This window comes from Eptatretus burgeri, chromosome 5 (genome assembly GCF_056783735.1).
Source record: "Eptatretus burgeri isolate ZD-2024b chromosome 5, Ebu_testis_v1, whole genome shotgun sequence".
Taxonomy (NCBI): domain Eukaryota; kingdom Metazoa; phylum Chordata; class Myxini; order Myxiniformes; family Myxinidae; genus Eptatretus; species Eptatretus burgeri.
The window spans coordinates 42,779,874-42,797,373 of record NC_140965.1 but is presented as its reverse complement, the minus strand read 5'-3'; the positions used below and the strand labels follow the sequence as shown (position 1 = coordinate 42,797,373).

The window sequence follows — 17,500 nt, the reverse complement described above, 5'->3', positions numbered from 1 at the left end:
CTCTGTTTCCGGTGCTTCCACGAGCCTCGACCTCTCCATTAAAAGTTGACAATATTCTGGATCAAATACAATGCTACTCTCCATACTGCCAGTGCAACACTTCACTCTGGAATGTTGGCTACTACCTTCATCTTATGCATTTATAACATCTGCTGGAGCAAAACACATTAAAGCTCCCTACTTACTTCCAATTGTTGTTGAATGAAGATTTAAAATACGAGCTTTCCGAAGGAATAAAATGTCGACGTATGGGAGTCCACAGTAGCATTGGACAAGCCAGGCAGTTGAATGAAACGATGGACACAAGAAAGCTGTTGACTCGTTTAAACCTGATTTTATCTGTTCAAGGAGACATGATGCGAATCGACAGTCCCCCTAAGATAGTGGAGTTGGAGTCTATCACTATTAGTTGTCATCAAACAGCTATATCTATATAACATTTGTTTGCTTTGCAGCAATGAGACAAAAACTGAAGAACGACCTGCACGATAGATAAGTTTATAAAAGAGATCTATTACCAAAGTAAACGATAAGCCCTTAGAGAGAATTGTTTCAACTAGAATTGCTGATGGCCGGTCGGAATATAAGATTTATACTCGTCTGAGGACACTAAACTTTAAGAATTCAGTCATGTGCTAAAACACAGAGAGACATTGGATGAGTAGACAAATGGGGTGATAGGCCAGACGAGTAAGATCTCTGAGAGTGTGCCCTTTGGACTAAGTGGTCATAATTTAGCCTTTGAGGTTATTGATGCTTCCAGCCTTGCAGTTGAATAGCAGCAGGTGGGGCCAGTGTCCCAGCTAAGCTTGCCGAATGCTTAGTGATCTGTGTTTCCCTTAAGAGCAGCTTGTGGAAAGAATAAGATTAAAAGGATACAGGTCAGTAGGTCTAACAGGCAATTCAACTGCTTTAAAAGGTTTTGAGGATTTGTAAATTTCTAACTGTCGCATGATGGATTGATGGATATGTTTATATGTATTTTTATTCCCTTCAAGATCCAAGGTGTATATGGCTGATCTAGAGGGTGCTCTTCACTGGCTTTTACGGATCGAAGTTGCAGCTTTGCCCTTCTTGTCTGGCACCGCCATAGAAGCTCTGAAATCATTTGTGACGGTCCTTTTCAAGGTATCAATCTTGACCATTATACAGCATCATATTGTGTAATCGGAGAGTTTTGTTATCGATAGATCAAAAGGTCACAAAGTTATTACTTGTGCTTTGTAACCATTGGCAATTTTCTATTTGTCAAACTTTTTAATAGTAAAAGAGCTACCAACAAAATTTGTATGACAATCATGTTAACTATGTGGGGTTAAGAAAGCTTTAAGCAAGGCCTGTGAGATGATAACTTGGGTTAACATAGTGCATTTGTTCATGGCTGATATATGGGAACCTCCATCTGACAATGTTTCGTTAGCAAAAGGGTTTGTTGTGCTCAAAAGTAAATCTTGCGTTGAGAAGGACCAACACCAAAAATTCTTCAAACACCAAGGCATCTGGGGAACACAGGACTCCAGCAGGATTGGCAGCTGAACTCTGCAAGGCACAATGGGTGCAAACCTGCCCCTTCCTCCATAGGCAACCCATGTTTTACACATTTTTTGCCATGACAATAATGGCTCCCCACAATATCTAATGGAAAGAAATTTTTTGCTTTTCCAGCAACAAAAATATTCCAATGAAAAATCTTTCAATGGCGTATGATTTCGGATCACAGTAGAGCCAATAATAAAATAAGAATCTCACTCGGAATGTAGCAAATGGCGAGTACAAGAGCGAATCAAAACTTTTTCCCCTTTTCAAAAAGGTTTTGGAGCCAAAATCACGACTTCTATTCTTGTGGCCTTTGGAAAGTCGGCACTGGTGGGAATATTGTGTATGTGCCAGGTTTTGATGGTGCACGACCATTCCACATGGATATGGCAAAACTTTGACTCCACCTATCCCCCCAACCACGTGTTTTATAATTTTAATAATAATAATAATAATAATGATGATTGATAATTACGGGTCTGGCAGAGATTTATCATCGTCAGGAAAGTTTAATTCAACTACCAATTATTTTTGAGGTCAACAAAGGCCAAAAGGTCAACATAGGCCGAATTTCTAAAGTGGTCAATTTTCATCTGATTGAATTTAAATTTGAAGAGGATGATTGGTAAAAATTCCAGGGACAGAAAAGACCCCTTTAAATGGTATGTGGCATGTGGCAAACTATATAAAAGAAGGGACATTCCACAGCTTGGTGAAAATGCCAGACGACAGACAATATGGCACATTCAAAACATCTCGTGTGCATACTGTACTACCCTTGTGTTCTTCAGAGGAACCAACTCATGCTCTTGAAAAGTTCATGTACATATGTAATAATATTCATATATATTTATATATTTACATGTAGCCTGGTGTTGGCGCAGTGGTTAGGGCAGCGGCTTGGGATCCAGAAGGTCCTGAGTTAAAGCCCCGTTGGGCCACTGAATTAATACACCAGGGGATTGACTCAGCCTGTCATCCTTCCGAGGTCGGTGAAAGGAGTACCAGTGTACTGGGCCGGTGTATACCCTGGTTAAAATAGGTGTACCATATCCCTGTGTTGTAAGAGGCGACCAGGGTTGCATCAGGAAGGGCATCCGGCGTAAAACATGTGCCAAATCACTATGCGGATCATACAGATGATCCGCTGTGGCGACCCCAAACGGGAGCAGCTGAAAGAAGAAGAAGAAATTTATATATTTACATATATATATATATATATATATATATATATATATATATATATATATATATATATGTATATATATGTATATATATATATATATATATATATATATATATATATGTATGTATATATATATATATATATATATATATATATATATATATATATATATATATATATATATATATATATATATATATATATATATATATATATATATATATATATATATATATATATATATATATACACACACACACACACACACACACACACACACACACACACACACACACACACACACACACACACACACACACACACACACACACACACACACACACACACACGCTGAAAAATGTGCAGCTCAGGTATCACATTAAATTAGAAAGAAAGCACACTGCACATTAAAAGGAAAAAAAAGCCTTTTATTGGGCCTGACATTTTTTGGAGCTGTTTGGCTTCCATCCTCAGAGGCAGTTCAGAAAATGGTTTACATTTCAAAATTCAGTTTGTATTATTATTGTCCTGAGTGCCTGATTGGCTGTCATTCCACCAATGTGGTTGAGGATGGGTTGTGGGGAGGGAACAGAAGTTTGGATCAGTGTGTTGGCTTCTGGATTGGAGCCTGTGTCCAGAGTGGTTGCTGTCATGGGCCTGCAATGTTTGTGTCGGTGTCTGATGCCTGGTGTTGGCTTAATGGCTCGGGTGGTGGGCTTTGGATCCCAGGGTCCTGAGTTTAAATCCTGCTCAGCTGTTGAATTAATTCCAGGTGGGGTTAACTCGGTCTGTTATCCTTCTGAGGTTGGCAAAATGAGTGCCAGCATGCTGGTATATTGTGTCAGAGTGGTGACCCATCCAGGATTGTGCCCAATAGTCAAGGAGACTGCTTAAGCAGCACCAACGCTCTGCACAGTGTGGTCCCAATGTCCTCCTCCTTCTCTGTGGAGGGCTTGGTAAGTTGGGTTGAGGTCAACATGCCTGTTGATCGAGCGGTCATCAGACCACCTTGGCTCAATAACCTGGCGGCTTGCCTTGGAGGGGCCATCCCCATGACTGTGGTTTGTTCCCACGTGAAGGTGTGGTGCAGCGTACCATTGTGTGTGGCGATGGTGGAGGATGTGTCATGTCTGGCTTCCCACTCTTTGGTGTTCAGTCAGTCTGATGGCCAATCTTTTTTCTGTTCGATTCACGTTGTGGGTGGTGCAGTCATGACAAGGGATGTCATAAACAGTCTGACATCTGTCTCATCTGTCTATTTTATCTTTCGGTTTTGGTAGCAATGTCCGAAGAGTAAAGTTGGATTTGAGGGCAATGCGGACACCATGGGACTGGAGTAGGCGACTGGAAAGTTCAGATGCTGTTTCCATGTCTGTGACTGTATTTGTGGGCTTTGTTGTTATTTCCTGCCCTGGTCTTGTTTTGAGCTGGCATTTCTTGATTATATCTGTCAGGGATAGTGATTGAATAACAGCATTTGTCAGACTCTTTGTATTTCACTGCGTCGATCTGCCCAACTAACACAATGGGACTTAGCGTGGTCCAGTAGTGTTTATGCGCAGTTCATCTTGTGACACAATGGCTGGCCGCTGTTGTAGTCCAGTTTCTTGTCCGTGTGTGGGCTTGCAGTGTACTGTTGAGCCGATTTGGCTGTCTGGTTTCCTGGAGAGTAAAACATCGAGGAAATGCCAGCGAGCCTTCTTTTTCAACTTCACAAATTAATTTGAGCTCAGTGACCTTGAGTTCAGCTGGGTGTGGAAGCTATTTATTTGGTTGGCCTTCATGATCACAAATGTATCGTCTTCATACCATCACTACAACTTGGGCCTGTTGGTCTACATACCATCACTACAACTTGTGCTCATCAATTAAGGTGGCATCCTTAAAGGCTTGCACGATGATCTCTGCTACGATGCCCGAGATCGGTGACCCCATTGGTGTTCGCTGTCGTTGGGAATACACTCATCCGTTGAATGTGAACTCTGTCGAGTTTATACACAGACTCTCAACGGACATGATCTGCACAGAATCGAGTTTGCTGTTCTCTACTAGCTTTGTGTTTCTGTGATTATAACAAACCACGATAACAACCATTCTGGACACAGGCTCCAATTCAGAAGCCAACACGCCGATCAAAACTTCTGTTACCTCCCCACAACCCATCCTCAGCCCCATTGGTGGAATTGCAGCCAATCGGCCACTCAGACACATGCACACTGGGCAATAACGGTACAAACCTCATTTTGAAATGTAAACCGTTTTCACAACTGCCACAGGACGGAAGCTAAACAGCTCCAAAAAAGTCAGGCCCAATAAAAGGTTTCTTTCCTTTTAATGCTCAGTGTGCTTTCTCTTTGATTATATGTATGTATATATGTATGTATGTATATGTGTATATATATATATATATATATATATATATATATATATATATATATATATATGTAATACCTATTGTTGGCACAGTGGTTCGGGCAGCCACTTGGGATCCAAAAGGTCCTGAGTTCAAGCCCCGTTGGGCCACTGAATTAATATACACCAGGGGGTTGACTCAGCCTGCCATCCTTCCGAGGTCGGCGAAATGAGTACCAGTTGTACTGGCCCGGTGTATGCCCCGGTTAGAATAGGTGTACCATATCCCTGTGTGTTGTATGAGGCGACCAGGGTTGCGTCAGGAAGGGCATCCGGCGTAAAAACCTATGCCAAATCATGATGCGGACAACAAAACGGATTCCCATACCGGATCGGTCGAGGCCCGGGTTACCAACGACCGCCACCGGTACCAGTGGAAATTGTGCTACTGCTGGGCGAAGGAGGAGAAGGAGACGGGGAAAGGTGAGTCTGGAGGCAGTGGGAGATGGGGGAAGGGGAGAAGTGTGCAGGTGAGAGTTGGAACTCTGAATGTTGGGACTATGACTGGCAAAGGGCAGGAGTTGGCTGATTGGATGGAGAGAAGAAAGGTGGACATACTTTGTGTACAAGAGACCAAGTATCACAATTAGTGGAAGTATGAAAAAAAACTTTTTTTACAAAGCACAATCACATTATATTAGGGCAAGTTAAATAAGTTATTAGTTTCTCATCTCCGCCTGCTTCCTTTTTGATGGCCACCACCTTTTTTTTTTGAAATTGACTTTTTTCTCTCCAGATATTAAAACAAACAAAATAACAAACCGCAAAAATGGTCTTCATTTGTGTATGCATCCGGAAGGCTGGCAGAAAAAAAATTGAAGCCATGGTACGCTCATACGGTGTTCGACGGAACCCAGACACTCTGGGGGATATTGTCCCAGAACGAAATGATTCGATTTTGGTGAAGGTCCGAATTCGGATCCGACTATTAGAATTTTTAAAGTGATTCTTCACCATTGAGAGATTGGGCTAAAAAGTGATACTGTATACAGCACGATATCTAAAAAAGTTGTGGACGGATTCGGATAAAACTTGATGGACGGGTTGGGTGTGTGACGACGAAAAATTGATTCGATTTTGGTGAAGATCCAAATCCGGATCTGGATACGATAATTATTTAATTTTTAAATTGATTCTTCACCATTGAGAGATGGGGCCAAAAATTACAGATAGCATAATATTTCAAAAATGCATTGGGCCCGATATCATTCTCATGGATCAATCATTACGTGGTGAAGGTCTGCTCTCTACCGAATGCCCTTCTTGTATATCTTTTCATTTATGGATGCTGTCTGACGATTCTGTGATTTTCTTTTTCCCGGTGAACTGGCTGTGATGTTCATCGGCATGCAAAATTTCAAAGGATTGCATAAATAAAAATTGGATTTTTGGGTTAATTTAAACACCCATTTTGAAGATAATTAATGGCCTGACTTAATTATATACTTCATCCTTGGTCAGCTCATTTATTAGCCAGTTCTCACTCGCTGAGGTCTTAATTCGCCATTTTGGGGGCTTGCTCAACAATGCCTTGACTTGGAACAGGTGGAAATGGTTTCTTAACGATAAAATGCTCAAACAAAATTGTTTTCACTTTCCTCAAATCATTGAATGCTTCATCTTCATCCCTATGAATTGCTGTATACATGGCAATGCTTATAAACGCCCAGAGACGCCAGTGTTTTTGGCTTTATTTCATTTCCACACATGCGATAAACCCTAGTGTCTCTGAACCTGAGCTGAATTTCAAACTTTAAAATACGGAATTGACCTTCAGTAGCAGTTCCAGCACTTGGTAGAGTTCCGGCAGCATTGTGTCATGGGTCACTATTATGTTTAGAAAGGGACTGTTTACCTTCCCTAAAGGCCCTGTCACACCTTGACGATTTAGCCAGCGTATGCCGATTTATGAAAAATGTGTCTAAAACGCTGGCACACGTCGAATACGTTATGGGTACGTTATGTGTACGTTAGGTGCACGCTGAAAAACACTACCATAGCTCGTATTACGTTGGTTTAAAACGTTGTACTTTTTAATTGTCCAAAAAATTTTGCATGCTTGAAATTTTACGACGTACTTGGCGTTTGGCTCACACGTTCCGCTACGCTGGCCATAAGTTGTAGGCACGTTATGCGATCGTTGACACACATTAGTTGTATGTTACTCATAAGTCGAAACACGTAGAGGTAACATTCGCGTACCTGAAACTTATTTCTAACCAATGAGTAACGTTTTCTAAGCATGCTTCACGAACGTTGTTCACACTTCGCAACACGCTACTTGAAAGTTCCTCATATGTCGAAACACATCAAAGTAATGTTTAGGGTACCCGTGACTGATTTATAACCGATGAATAACGTGCTTGGGAATTATTACGCTATGCATACGCTAGACCAGGGGTCAGGAACGTTTTTGACTCAGAGAGCCATTAAAGCAAAATATTTGGAAATCTATTTCAGTGAGAGCCATATAACATATTTTAAGACTGAATTCAACTAAATGTGAGTATAATAAGCCTCTGAATTTATTCTTTTAAATAATGTTGTTATAATACTCACCATTAATGGGACTTCTGGTGCTGCATGGATTTGCTGATGGCTTTGTAGTCTGGTTGGTACTTGGTGAGGTTAAGCTTCATGCAAGCGTTGAGGCTTTCATCCGTTAGACGTGATCGTAGGTTGGACTTGATGTTTTTAAGATGTGAGAATGACTGCTCACATGCATACGTAGATCCAAACAAGGTCAATACAGCAATACTCACACGCTGCAGTGTGTGGTATGTGACAGGAAGCGCGTTCCAAGTTTTGATAATCAGCTGGTCTTCGGGTTGAAGTTTTTTCATTTCTGTCCACATGTGCTTGCTCGCCAACTCCGCTTTCTGTCGTGCGATTCTTTCCAAATCTTCATTCAGTGACTTGAACTTATTCACCCACATGTCTGAGGCCTTCAGGTCAGCCACTTCTGCTTCAAAATCTCTGACGGAGACACCAGGAATGTAACTCAGGTCAGCTGTGTTCAGTGAACACTCGTTTGGATGGGTGATGAACTTAAAAAGACGAGTGTGCTCACGAAATTCTCCAAAGCGTGCTTTGAATGACTGTAGGAGACTGGATGTGAAGCCAGCTAACTGGTGGAGATCAAAGTTTTGAGTGGGCTCACTTGCTGTGCATGCATCTTTAAATTGTCAGTTTTTCAAAATGTAGTAAACGACCTGTTTCAAGATCCATGATAAAGAGCTCCAGCTTGTTTTCAAAAGCAAACACGGCTTGTTGAAGGGATAACACTGTATTCCCAATGCCTTGCATTTTCACGTTGAGCTCGTTCAGATGTTCAGTCATATCCACGAGATAGTAAAACTTGAGGAGCCACTCAGTTTCGGCAAGCTCAGGATGCTCAATCCCTTTCATTTCAAGGAAAGTCCGGATTTCGTTCAGGCAAGCCGCAAAATGGCAAAGCACCTTCCCTCTTGACAACCAACGCACATTGCTGTGCAAAAGCAGACCATGATAGTTATTTCCAACTTCATCCAGCAGTGTTTTAAACTGGCGACCATTTAAGGCTCGGGCAACAATAAAGTTGATCACACGAATGACCAGCGACATCACTTCGCCAAGCTGCCCATCACACATCTGAGCACAAAGTGCCTCCTGGTGTAGAATGCAATGGAAACTTAGGATGGGTCTATTTTCATGTTCACGGAGAAGCGCCACAAATCCTTTGTTTTTCCCCACCATACACGAAGCACCATCAGTACACACTGAGATAAGTTTATCCATAGATAGATTTTTTTTCTTGAGCAAACTCCATGAAAGACTTGAATACTCACCTCTTGTGGACCCTTTTATTGGCAGAACAGCAAGACTTTCTTCGTGCAGTGTATCACCAGCAGCATATCTTGCAATCATACTGAACTGTGACAAATTGCTTACGTCTGTTGACTCATCCAAAGCCAGGGAAAAGAACGGCGCTGTATTTATGTCCTTCACTTGCGTTTCCTCCACTTGGTTTGCCATCATGATGGTACGATCATGAACAGTTCTTGCCGACCGAGGCATGTCTTGTATCTGTTTGATTATCTTGTCTTTGTTCAGAAGATCATCAAAAAGTTCATTGGCGACATCCAGCATGAACGTTTTTGCATACTCGACATCTGTGAATGGTTTTCCGTTCCTCACTATTGCTAAAGATCCAGCAAAGCTGGCGGAATTATAGTCACCTTGCCGGGTCCATACGCGGAGTGGCTGCTGGCTGGCTTGTACCCTGCTCAGTAGCTCTTGGTACCCTTTCTTTCTGCTGTCTCCCGCAGGGTATTTTGATGCAAAGGTAACATGGCGCGTGTCGAAGTGCCGCTTTATATTCGACCGTTTCATCGATGCAATTTTGTCATTGCAAATTAGACACACCACAGAACCTGCTCTCTCCACAAAGGCGAATTCTTCGGCCCATTCGTCCTGAAATGTACGATACTCCTCATCTTTTTTATTTTCGCCATCTTCTTCGTCGAAGGGTTAGCTTTGAGCAAATGAGAGAGAGGGAGATGTTGACCCAAGTTAGTCTGGCTGGCCTGTGCACGGGCTGACATACTCGAGAGGTGCGGCGCGGCCGGCCGACTCTGGGATGCTGTCGCCTCAGCGGTGGCGCGTGATTGGTCGAGATGAATTCCGTGACGCGTCTCGGCGGCGGCACGTCATTGGAGGAACCAAAATCACTACTCGCGTCAGCCGCATGACTGGACGAAACAAAAACCGCTTCAGACAATTCGGAGGCATTTTTTCTTCTCTCCTTCTGCCAAGTTCAGCCCTGCACGTGAATGAAGCACGACACCATTCAAACTATAGGTAAAGCTTCCGCGAGAAATATTGGGCTTTCAAAGTTTCAAACTCCAATTTTATCTGCGAGCCAGATGCAATCATCAAAAGAGCCACACCTGGCTCGCGAGCCACACGTTCCCGACCCCTGCGCTAGACTATCGTTGGGCATAGGTTGTGGACGACTAAAACACGATAAACAATCGTTGGTATAACTTATCTATAAGTTATCGAAGTGTTCTGTGTTCATTACTAGTACATTATGCATTTGTCAAAGTCGTTTTTAATACTTTAAAAAGTAAAACAAAGAAATATTTCATCGTGGGAATGAGGAAAAAAAAATTAGCCGAAAAGAACATCGAACAATGGTGCAAAGTCGTCTCCTATTCGTGGACAATAAGAGGATCCATCATCATCCACACCCTCCCCATCACGCTCACATACTACTACTGACATAGACATACTACTAATACCAATGCTACTACTACAACTACTACTATTCCTACTGTCACGCACACCAACTACGACTAATAGTATTACTACTACTGATACTACTGGCATTGACATCTACTCAACATGGAGTCTGGAACAATGATGGGTTCCTCTTGTGAAGCCCATTTGTACATACCAATTCCCCTTAACGCTGCCAATACGCCATTACACGGTAGATGTAAGTTAGAAACACGTTCAGTAAGTGCTGTGGTTGTCCGGAAGACTTCAATCTAATTCGTCTACATACGACAATGTGCGTTTTAGATACGTTACAAATAGGTTCATAGCATGTTACTCAAAGGTTATAAGCATGCTACACATAGGTTAAACGCACGCTACTCATAGGTTCATAGCACGCTAGTCATTGGTTCAAGGCAAGTTACAAATAGGTTCAATGCACGTTACTCTTAGGTTTCAAGCACGTTAAACATAGGTTCAGAGCACGCTACTCATAGGTTAAAAGGACGTTACCCATTGGTTGAAAATTAGGTTGCGGGTATGTTAAATATTACCTTGACGTGTTTCGACTTATGAGTAACCTACAAGTAACGTGTGTCCGCCGTATGTAAACGATCGCGGAGCGTGCCAGGAACGTATGACAACGCATGCGGAACGGGTTAGCCGTATGCCGAGTACGTCGTAAAATTTTCAGCATGCTTGAAATTTCACGACGTATTACACGTACCACGTAATATGACAGTGTACTTCATTGTTTTCCAGCCTACTCTTAACGTATACACAACTTACCTATACCGTATTTGACGTGTGCCAGCGTTTTAGACACATTTTTCATAGGCCGGCATACACTGGCAAAATCATCAAGGTGTGACTGCGATGTTGACACTTCAAATTCTCAGGCAGTTATGATTTAAATCGGCGTCCGGCAGGTTCTTAACAGGCTAAGCCACGAGTTCGCCGGCAATACGTTTAGCGCGCTATGCGTAAGTTAAACTATTGTTGGGCATAGGTTGTGAACGCCGACAACAGGCCAAGCATTCGTTGGTAAAAGTTATCGATAACACAACGAAACGTTCTGTGCCTGTTACTAATATGTTATGCATACGACCAACACGTTATGAATACGCCCAAACTTAAAAAAAAAAAAACATCAAAACTTCAGCGTACGCCAACGTTTTACGTACATTTTTATACGTTGCCATTGCTGGCTAAAACGTCAAGGTGTGACAGGGCCCTAATGTCTGTGTCTTGAATAATTATCAGCCAGTTTTGACCCCATTTATTTAATGTTTTTATCCTCTGTTATCCGTCGAAATGCTTCTTTTGAAAGCACTCATTAGACCTTGCAGCATGAGTTTTGGTGGGAGAATGAGATGAGCGCCATCAACAGTGGTTGATTTCGCCCAGGGAGCTCGAGGCGCTGCCGTTATGGCTGAGTCACCCCACCCACCAGTCCGATCAACAACCAATGGCAAATGATAGGGGAGGGGAATGGCATCCCATCAAAGACACACATGCCAGAAGTGATAAAAATCAACTGTGCCGGGAGAAAGAAGATGGCTTGCCCTGTCCTTTGCACTGCTTGCTGTGAAAACCTGCAGAAAAAAAAAAATGTGCCGTGCCTCATCAAACGAGCCACATATTTCTCTCTCAGCTAGCAGCATCGGACGATTGTCCAGCCACCCACCAGGATTGGAACATCTTGGCGGGCTCTGCCTCGGGTTTGCCTGACAAACTTCATTGTCTTGTGAATTTCCGATGTCTATCTCCTGCGCAAGTCTGAAAGGCCTTTAAGATAAATAATTAAGGAAACCCGTTCATTGATTGGTATCATAGGCCTGTATCGGCCGAGGTTGAGGGGTTATTTAATTGTTGGCGGCATCATTTATTTTTGTGCATTGCTTCCTTATGATGGAAGAGGATTGTTCTCACAATCAAGCCTTTCTCTGTGCCATTTGCTCTTATTGATTATACTTGGTCTTGGAATTAATTCCGCTTGTCCTGACAGCTTTGTTTGATGGTTTAGGCTGGTTGCAGGGTCATTGCGTAGCAGTTGAAACCGCTTTAGACCGCACCACATTAACTCATGGTTTGCTCGGATGAATTGCAAAGAGGCACAGCATCTATAAGCATAGAACCCGGTTAATTCTGTGGCCTCACGAGCAGTGTAATATGTCAAATAGTCCTGGGAACTTGCTCAGGGCCTTGGACTGAGCTGGAGTTTGCATTGACACCACCCTCGGGACTCGACCTAGGCAACCAGAATGGACCAGCAGCTAGAACTATGTACAGTAAAAGCTGTGTTGTCCTTGTCCGGCACTTTAAAAACCAGCATCCAAGGGATCTCAATTAAATTGTTTACACACGAATACACAGCTAACTCACCGACTATTAGCCCATCATAAATGAAGAAAGAAAAAAAACACACGATACAGAGTTAATCAGGCTCAGCAAGAAAACGACTTTCTGTTGCAGCATCATGGTTGAAGAGCCGCGTCCATCCATCGTAGACCCACACCATCCGAGGTGCCATGAAAATCTCTTGGCTTCTCAAAACGTCAGGCGTTTGTCAGGCCATGACCCATCCAGCTCTTTCCGCCCAACGGCCAATCACAGTATCTCAAATGTTGGGGAGAACATGTAAGTGAAACTCTGGGAGGAGAAGAAGAAAATGTTTGGCTTCCAAAGCATCATGGCTTCTGTTACTCCATTGAGCAGTGCTGATGGGAAAAGGAAGAGGATTGTTCTCACCATCAACCAGAAGATCGAAATATGGAGGAGAATGAAGAAGGGAGAAGTCAAAATGTATTGATGCATGAGTGCAATGTCGGATTGTCAACCATCTCTGACATCAAGGCCCAGAAGGACAAGTTACTGGAACTTTACACCAAGTCAGAGACAGACAAAGCTGATGACAAGCGTCGTTCTCGACACAAGCCAAATAAGGAGCAGCGAGATAAAGTTTTGTACGAATGGTTTTCTCTCAAGCATTTGGAGGGAGCGCCAATTTGGGGACTGATGTTAATTGAGAAGGGAAAGTATTTATATGCTGAAATAGGATTGACTGATCAATGTGCCTTTTCTGATGGCAGGCTGGCTTGTTTCAAGCTGCGACAATGAGATAAGGCAGCTTGATATCTCAGGAGAACAAAAGTGTGCAGATCACGATACAATAAATTTCCAGTATGGTGGCGCAAGCAAGTGACGATAATCCACTTCAAAGTTTCACTGAAGCCAAAATTGAAGATTGGTGTGAAGTGGACCATGTTATGACTGACTCGAAAATCATCGACAGTGTTAATCTACAGAAGGAAGTTGAACAACAATATGACAACTCAGAAGAAGTCTTTTCAACTGAACATATCACTTGGGTTAATGCTGGTGTATGTTCCATTACCAATCGGTATTGTGACCCTCTTTGTGAGCCAACGGCCATCCATATCGAGTGCCCGACTCTGTCTGTGGGCATCCTCTTGCAGTTGGGTTACGTTTTTTTAGGAGGTTGATGGCAGGATTTACACTTTGGCCTCCATAAAACACTTTATTCCGCAAAACCCACAAATGCAAAGAAAACTGAAAACCCACTCGGTGGGAGTACCTCCTGTGCTGCTGCCTTTCGTGGGGCAGCTCACCGGATGACGGGATTGGGGTAAAGCCTTCGGGACCCCCATTCCTTGATGACAGGAGGAAAAGCACGAGGTAAACTTCCTGGGTCAGATTGACCACCTGAAGTGGTCTCTTTGAGTGGGTGCATGAAATGTCCTATATCTAAGAGAGAATGAACACCTGTTTGCAGGTTGATTAGTATCTCGAGGAGATGGGGATGGGCCAGGAATCTGCCTGGGGGATGGCGAGACGGAAGCCCTTGCAGTACCGGCGGAAAGTGGACGCAGTGACGCGCTGCTCTGGCACATGCTCCCATATCTGACTTGGCCTATCTAGGTTCCTCCTGATGATTTCATCTTTGCTTTTTGCTTGTTTGGGTTCCTTCTGATGACTCCAATGCAGGACCTATTTTATTTGGGTTTCCATTTGATTTGAATTTAATTTTTTTTTTTATCCCATTCTGAATTCAATTGAATGGAGACGTAATGGGTCAGGTGTCTGATCAAAGCGGGGTGTCTTGATACCCAGTCATCACTACCAGCAGTTATAAAGTGGCAGTTCTAATCTTAAGAGCGTACATTGAAAACTGTTCACCAGAGGAAATTGAAACTTTACCACGTGGTACATGACCATTTGATGTGGAGCATATTACTTGGATGACGCACACCCCCTCAGAACTTACAGGCTGACTTAAACAAAGCCTAATGCCCAGAGACAGTCATGTCCTCACATTCAAAATCTGATTCATGGTAATCGCTTTAGGCTTTATTGTGCTCGGCTGGTGAAGAAGAAGTACAATTTGGTGTTTTAACGATCACCCAATTTTACTTTCGTGGTCTATTTGGCGTGTTTTTTTGTCAGCCTACAAAGTAATGAAAACACACAAGAACGAGAATAAAAGCTACTTTGTAAAGGTTTATGAATGTACTCTAAAGCAGACTTTTCAAAGTATAATTTCTACACATTTACCTCCGAAGTGTTGACATATGCAATGACAAATTTGCCGCCAGAAGAGTTTTCTCGCACCAAGTCCTACTCAAGATTGTGCAAAGTAAGTATTCTCTGAATACCATCTCGTTTTTAAAGTGATCCTTCACCATTGAGAGATCGGGCCAAAAAACGATATGTAACACGATAACTCAAAACGTTGTGGATGGATTCGGACAAAACTTGGCGGACAGGTTGGGTGTGTGTGACGAGGAAGAGCCGATTCAATTATGGTGAAAATCCGAATCCAGATGAGGATCCGATAATTTTTTTTAATGATTCTTCACCATTGAGTGAGGACCAAAAATGATATATAATGATATTTTAAAACTTAGTGGATGAGTTATGACAAAACTAGGTGGATGAGTTAGGTGACAAGAACAAGCTGATTTGATTTTGGTTCAGGTCTGAATTCAGATCTGGCCTTTCAGTGGGATACAAAACTGATGCCACCCTAATTGATGAAATGTTTCACCTGGCAGTAGTATGCGCTCAACTGAGTGCCATTCAAGTTGGTAATTAATGGAACACTCCCGATAAAGGTCTTGACACGCTTGTGAAGTTTACTGAAAGGTAGAAAGGTTACAGCACCAAAGACGTGATGCAGCTGAACCTCATACAAGAACATTTTATGGGGAAGACGCAAGAAACAATGCGACAGTTTGACATAAGAAAATGGTTCAAGAAAACCTCTGGAGTTCGACAAGATGATGAGCCTGAGAAAGTTGAAGTTGACCCTGGATTTTCCATCAACTTCGAAAGACTAGTTCATGTTTTATCATGCAGGTACGTTATTGTTTTGAATAATTCATTGGTAATTACATTTATACTGCACTGTAATAATGTTCGGTTGATATTTTTCACAGGCAAAGTTTAATAAGTTGCCCTATTGTACCATTCCATGAAACATTTAGATAACCGGCATATTTGATTAACCGGCAAGGACAAAGTCCCATCCGTGCCAGACAACACAGATATTACTGTTTGTGTGTAATATATATATATATATATATATATATATATATATATATATATATATATATATATATATATATATATATATATATATATATATATATATATATATATATATATATATTGTTATATATATATATATTGTTATATATATATATTGTTATATATATATTGTTATATATATATATTGTTATATATATATATTGTTATATATATTGTTATATATATATATATATATATATATATATATATATATATATATATATATATATATATATATATATATATATATATATATATATATATATATTGTTATAGGACCGGGCGTAGTGGCGTGCGCCTGTAATCCGGCTACTCGGAGGCATGGGTTGGAGGATCGCTTGAAGACGGGAGCTCTGCACTGGGCCGCAACATATATATTGAACAACAACATATATATTGTTATAGATTTCAGAATCGGATCCGACTAATGCATTCAACATTTAGGTCCTCAGACAGTTATTTCCCTGAATGCATGTCCAGGATAGACCTATCCCCATGTCTGGTGGGATTCTAACTTTCATGCGTTGAGAATGGTAAAGAATAGATTCCCTTTCTTATGGGATGGCCTTTTTTTATCGTTACGACAGACACATTCATGCACGTGAGATAGCTGTTAGCCCAACGGAGACTCCTCTACCCCCTTTCCATCAGGACACATTGGCTTGGAGGTGGACAATTTATTTACACCCTGGACTTACAGGATATTTGATTGGGCACGCCGCGGGCTTTTCCTGAGCAGTTATTCTGATGGGCAAATACGGTTGTGGATCATTTACCTCACCCACCTATTTTCCATCGACGTTCAACACCCACCTCTTTCACCGACGTTGACACCCCGTTCAGCAGCTCGATGGACGCTAACTGGCTCTTTTTCATATTGGGCTGAACATTGAGGTGATGGTTGTTGTTGACATTTTGTGAGCGCTTCATGTTTTTTGCTCGGTTGTTCTGGCAAATGGCTGATTTCTGCCGTTTGTCCAGCACCACAAACATGGCATCGTAAGCCAGATCTGTGCTGATTTGGGATTACATCTCGCTCTGGTAAGGAAGGAATGATCGCGAGATGGGCGTTTTGTCACGTGCAATGATGCGCTCATCGGCAAGGCGAATTTAGCTGAAGTCTGCTTGAGGCTCCGCCCAGACTGGCTGCTCATAAGAAGGATGGGGTGACAGTTTTGTGACAGTTGGTGACAGCTGGGTGACAGCTTTTTTCAGCTTCAGTCAGTTCCAGTCAGACAGTTGGTGAGAGTTGAGTTTGTGACAGTTGGTGAGGGCCTTGCAGCCTTGCAGCTCTGATCACTGGTGACAGCTTCACAATTCCACAGCTCCTTACAGCTTCTCACAGCTCCTCAGTGCCTTACAGCTTCTCACACCGCCTTACAGCTTCTCACAGTTCATCAGTGCCTTACAGCTTCTCACAGTGCCTTTCAGCTTCTCACAGTGCCTCAGCGCCTCTCACAGCACCTTACAGCTTCTCACAGCGCCTTGCAGCTTCTC

The 17,500-nt window shown here is 42.3% G+C and overlaps 1 protein-coding gene across 3 annotated transcripts in view; it reads left to right on the top strand.

Annotated features, from left to right (window-relative positions):
• The window catches only part of LOC147026323 (sulfhydryl oxidase 1-like), a 143,421-nt gene that overhangs the window by 81,187 nt on the left and 44,734 nt on the right, over nucleotides 1-17,500 (top strand). For all 3 annotated transcript variants that reach the window (XM_085881621.1, XM_085881622.1, XM_085881623.1), the window contains exon 8: nucleotides 999-1,128. In XM_085881621.1, coding sequence (XP_085737747.1) covers nucleotides 999-1,128 — 130 coding nt within the window. The remainder of the gene's footprint in view (nucleotides 1-998; nucleotides 1,129-17,500) is intronic.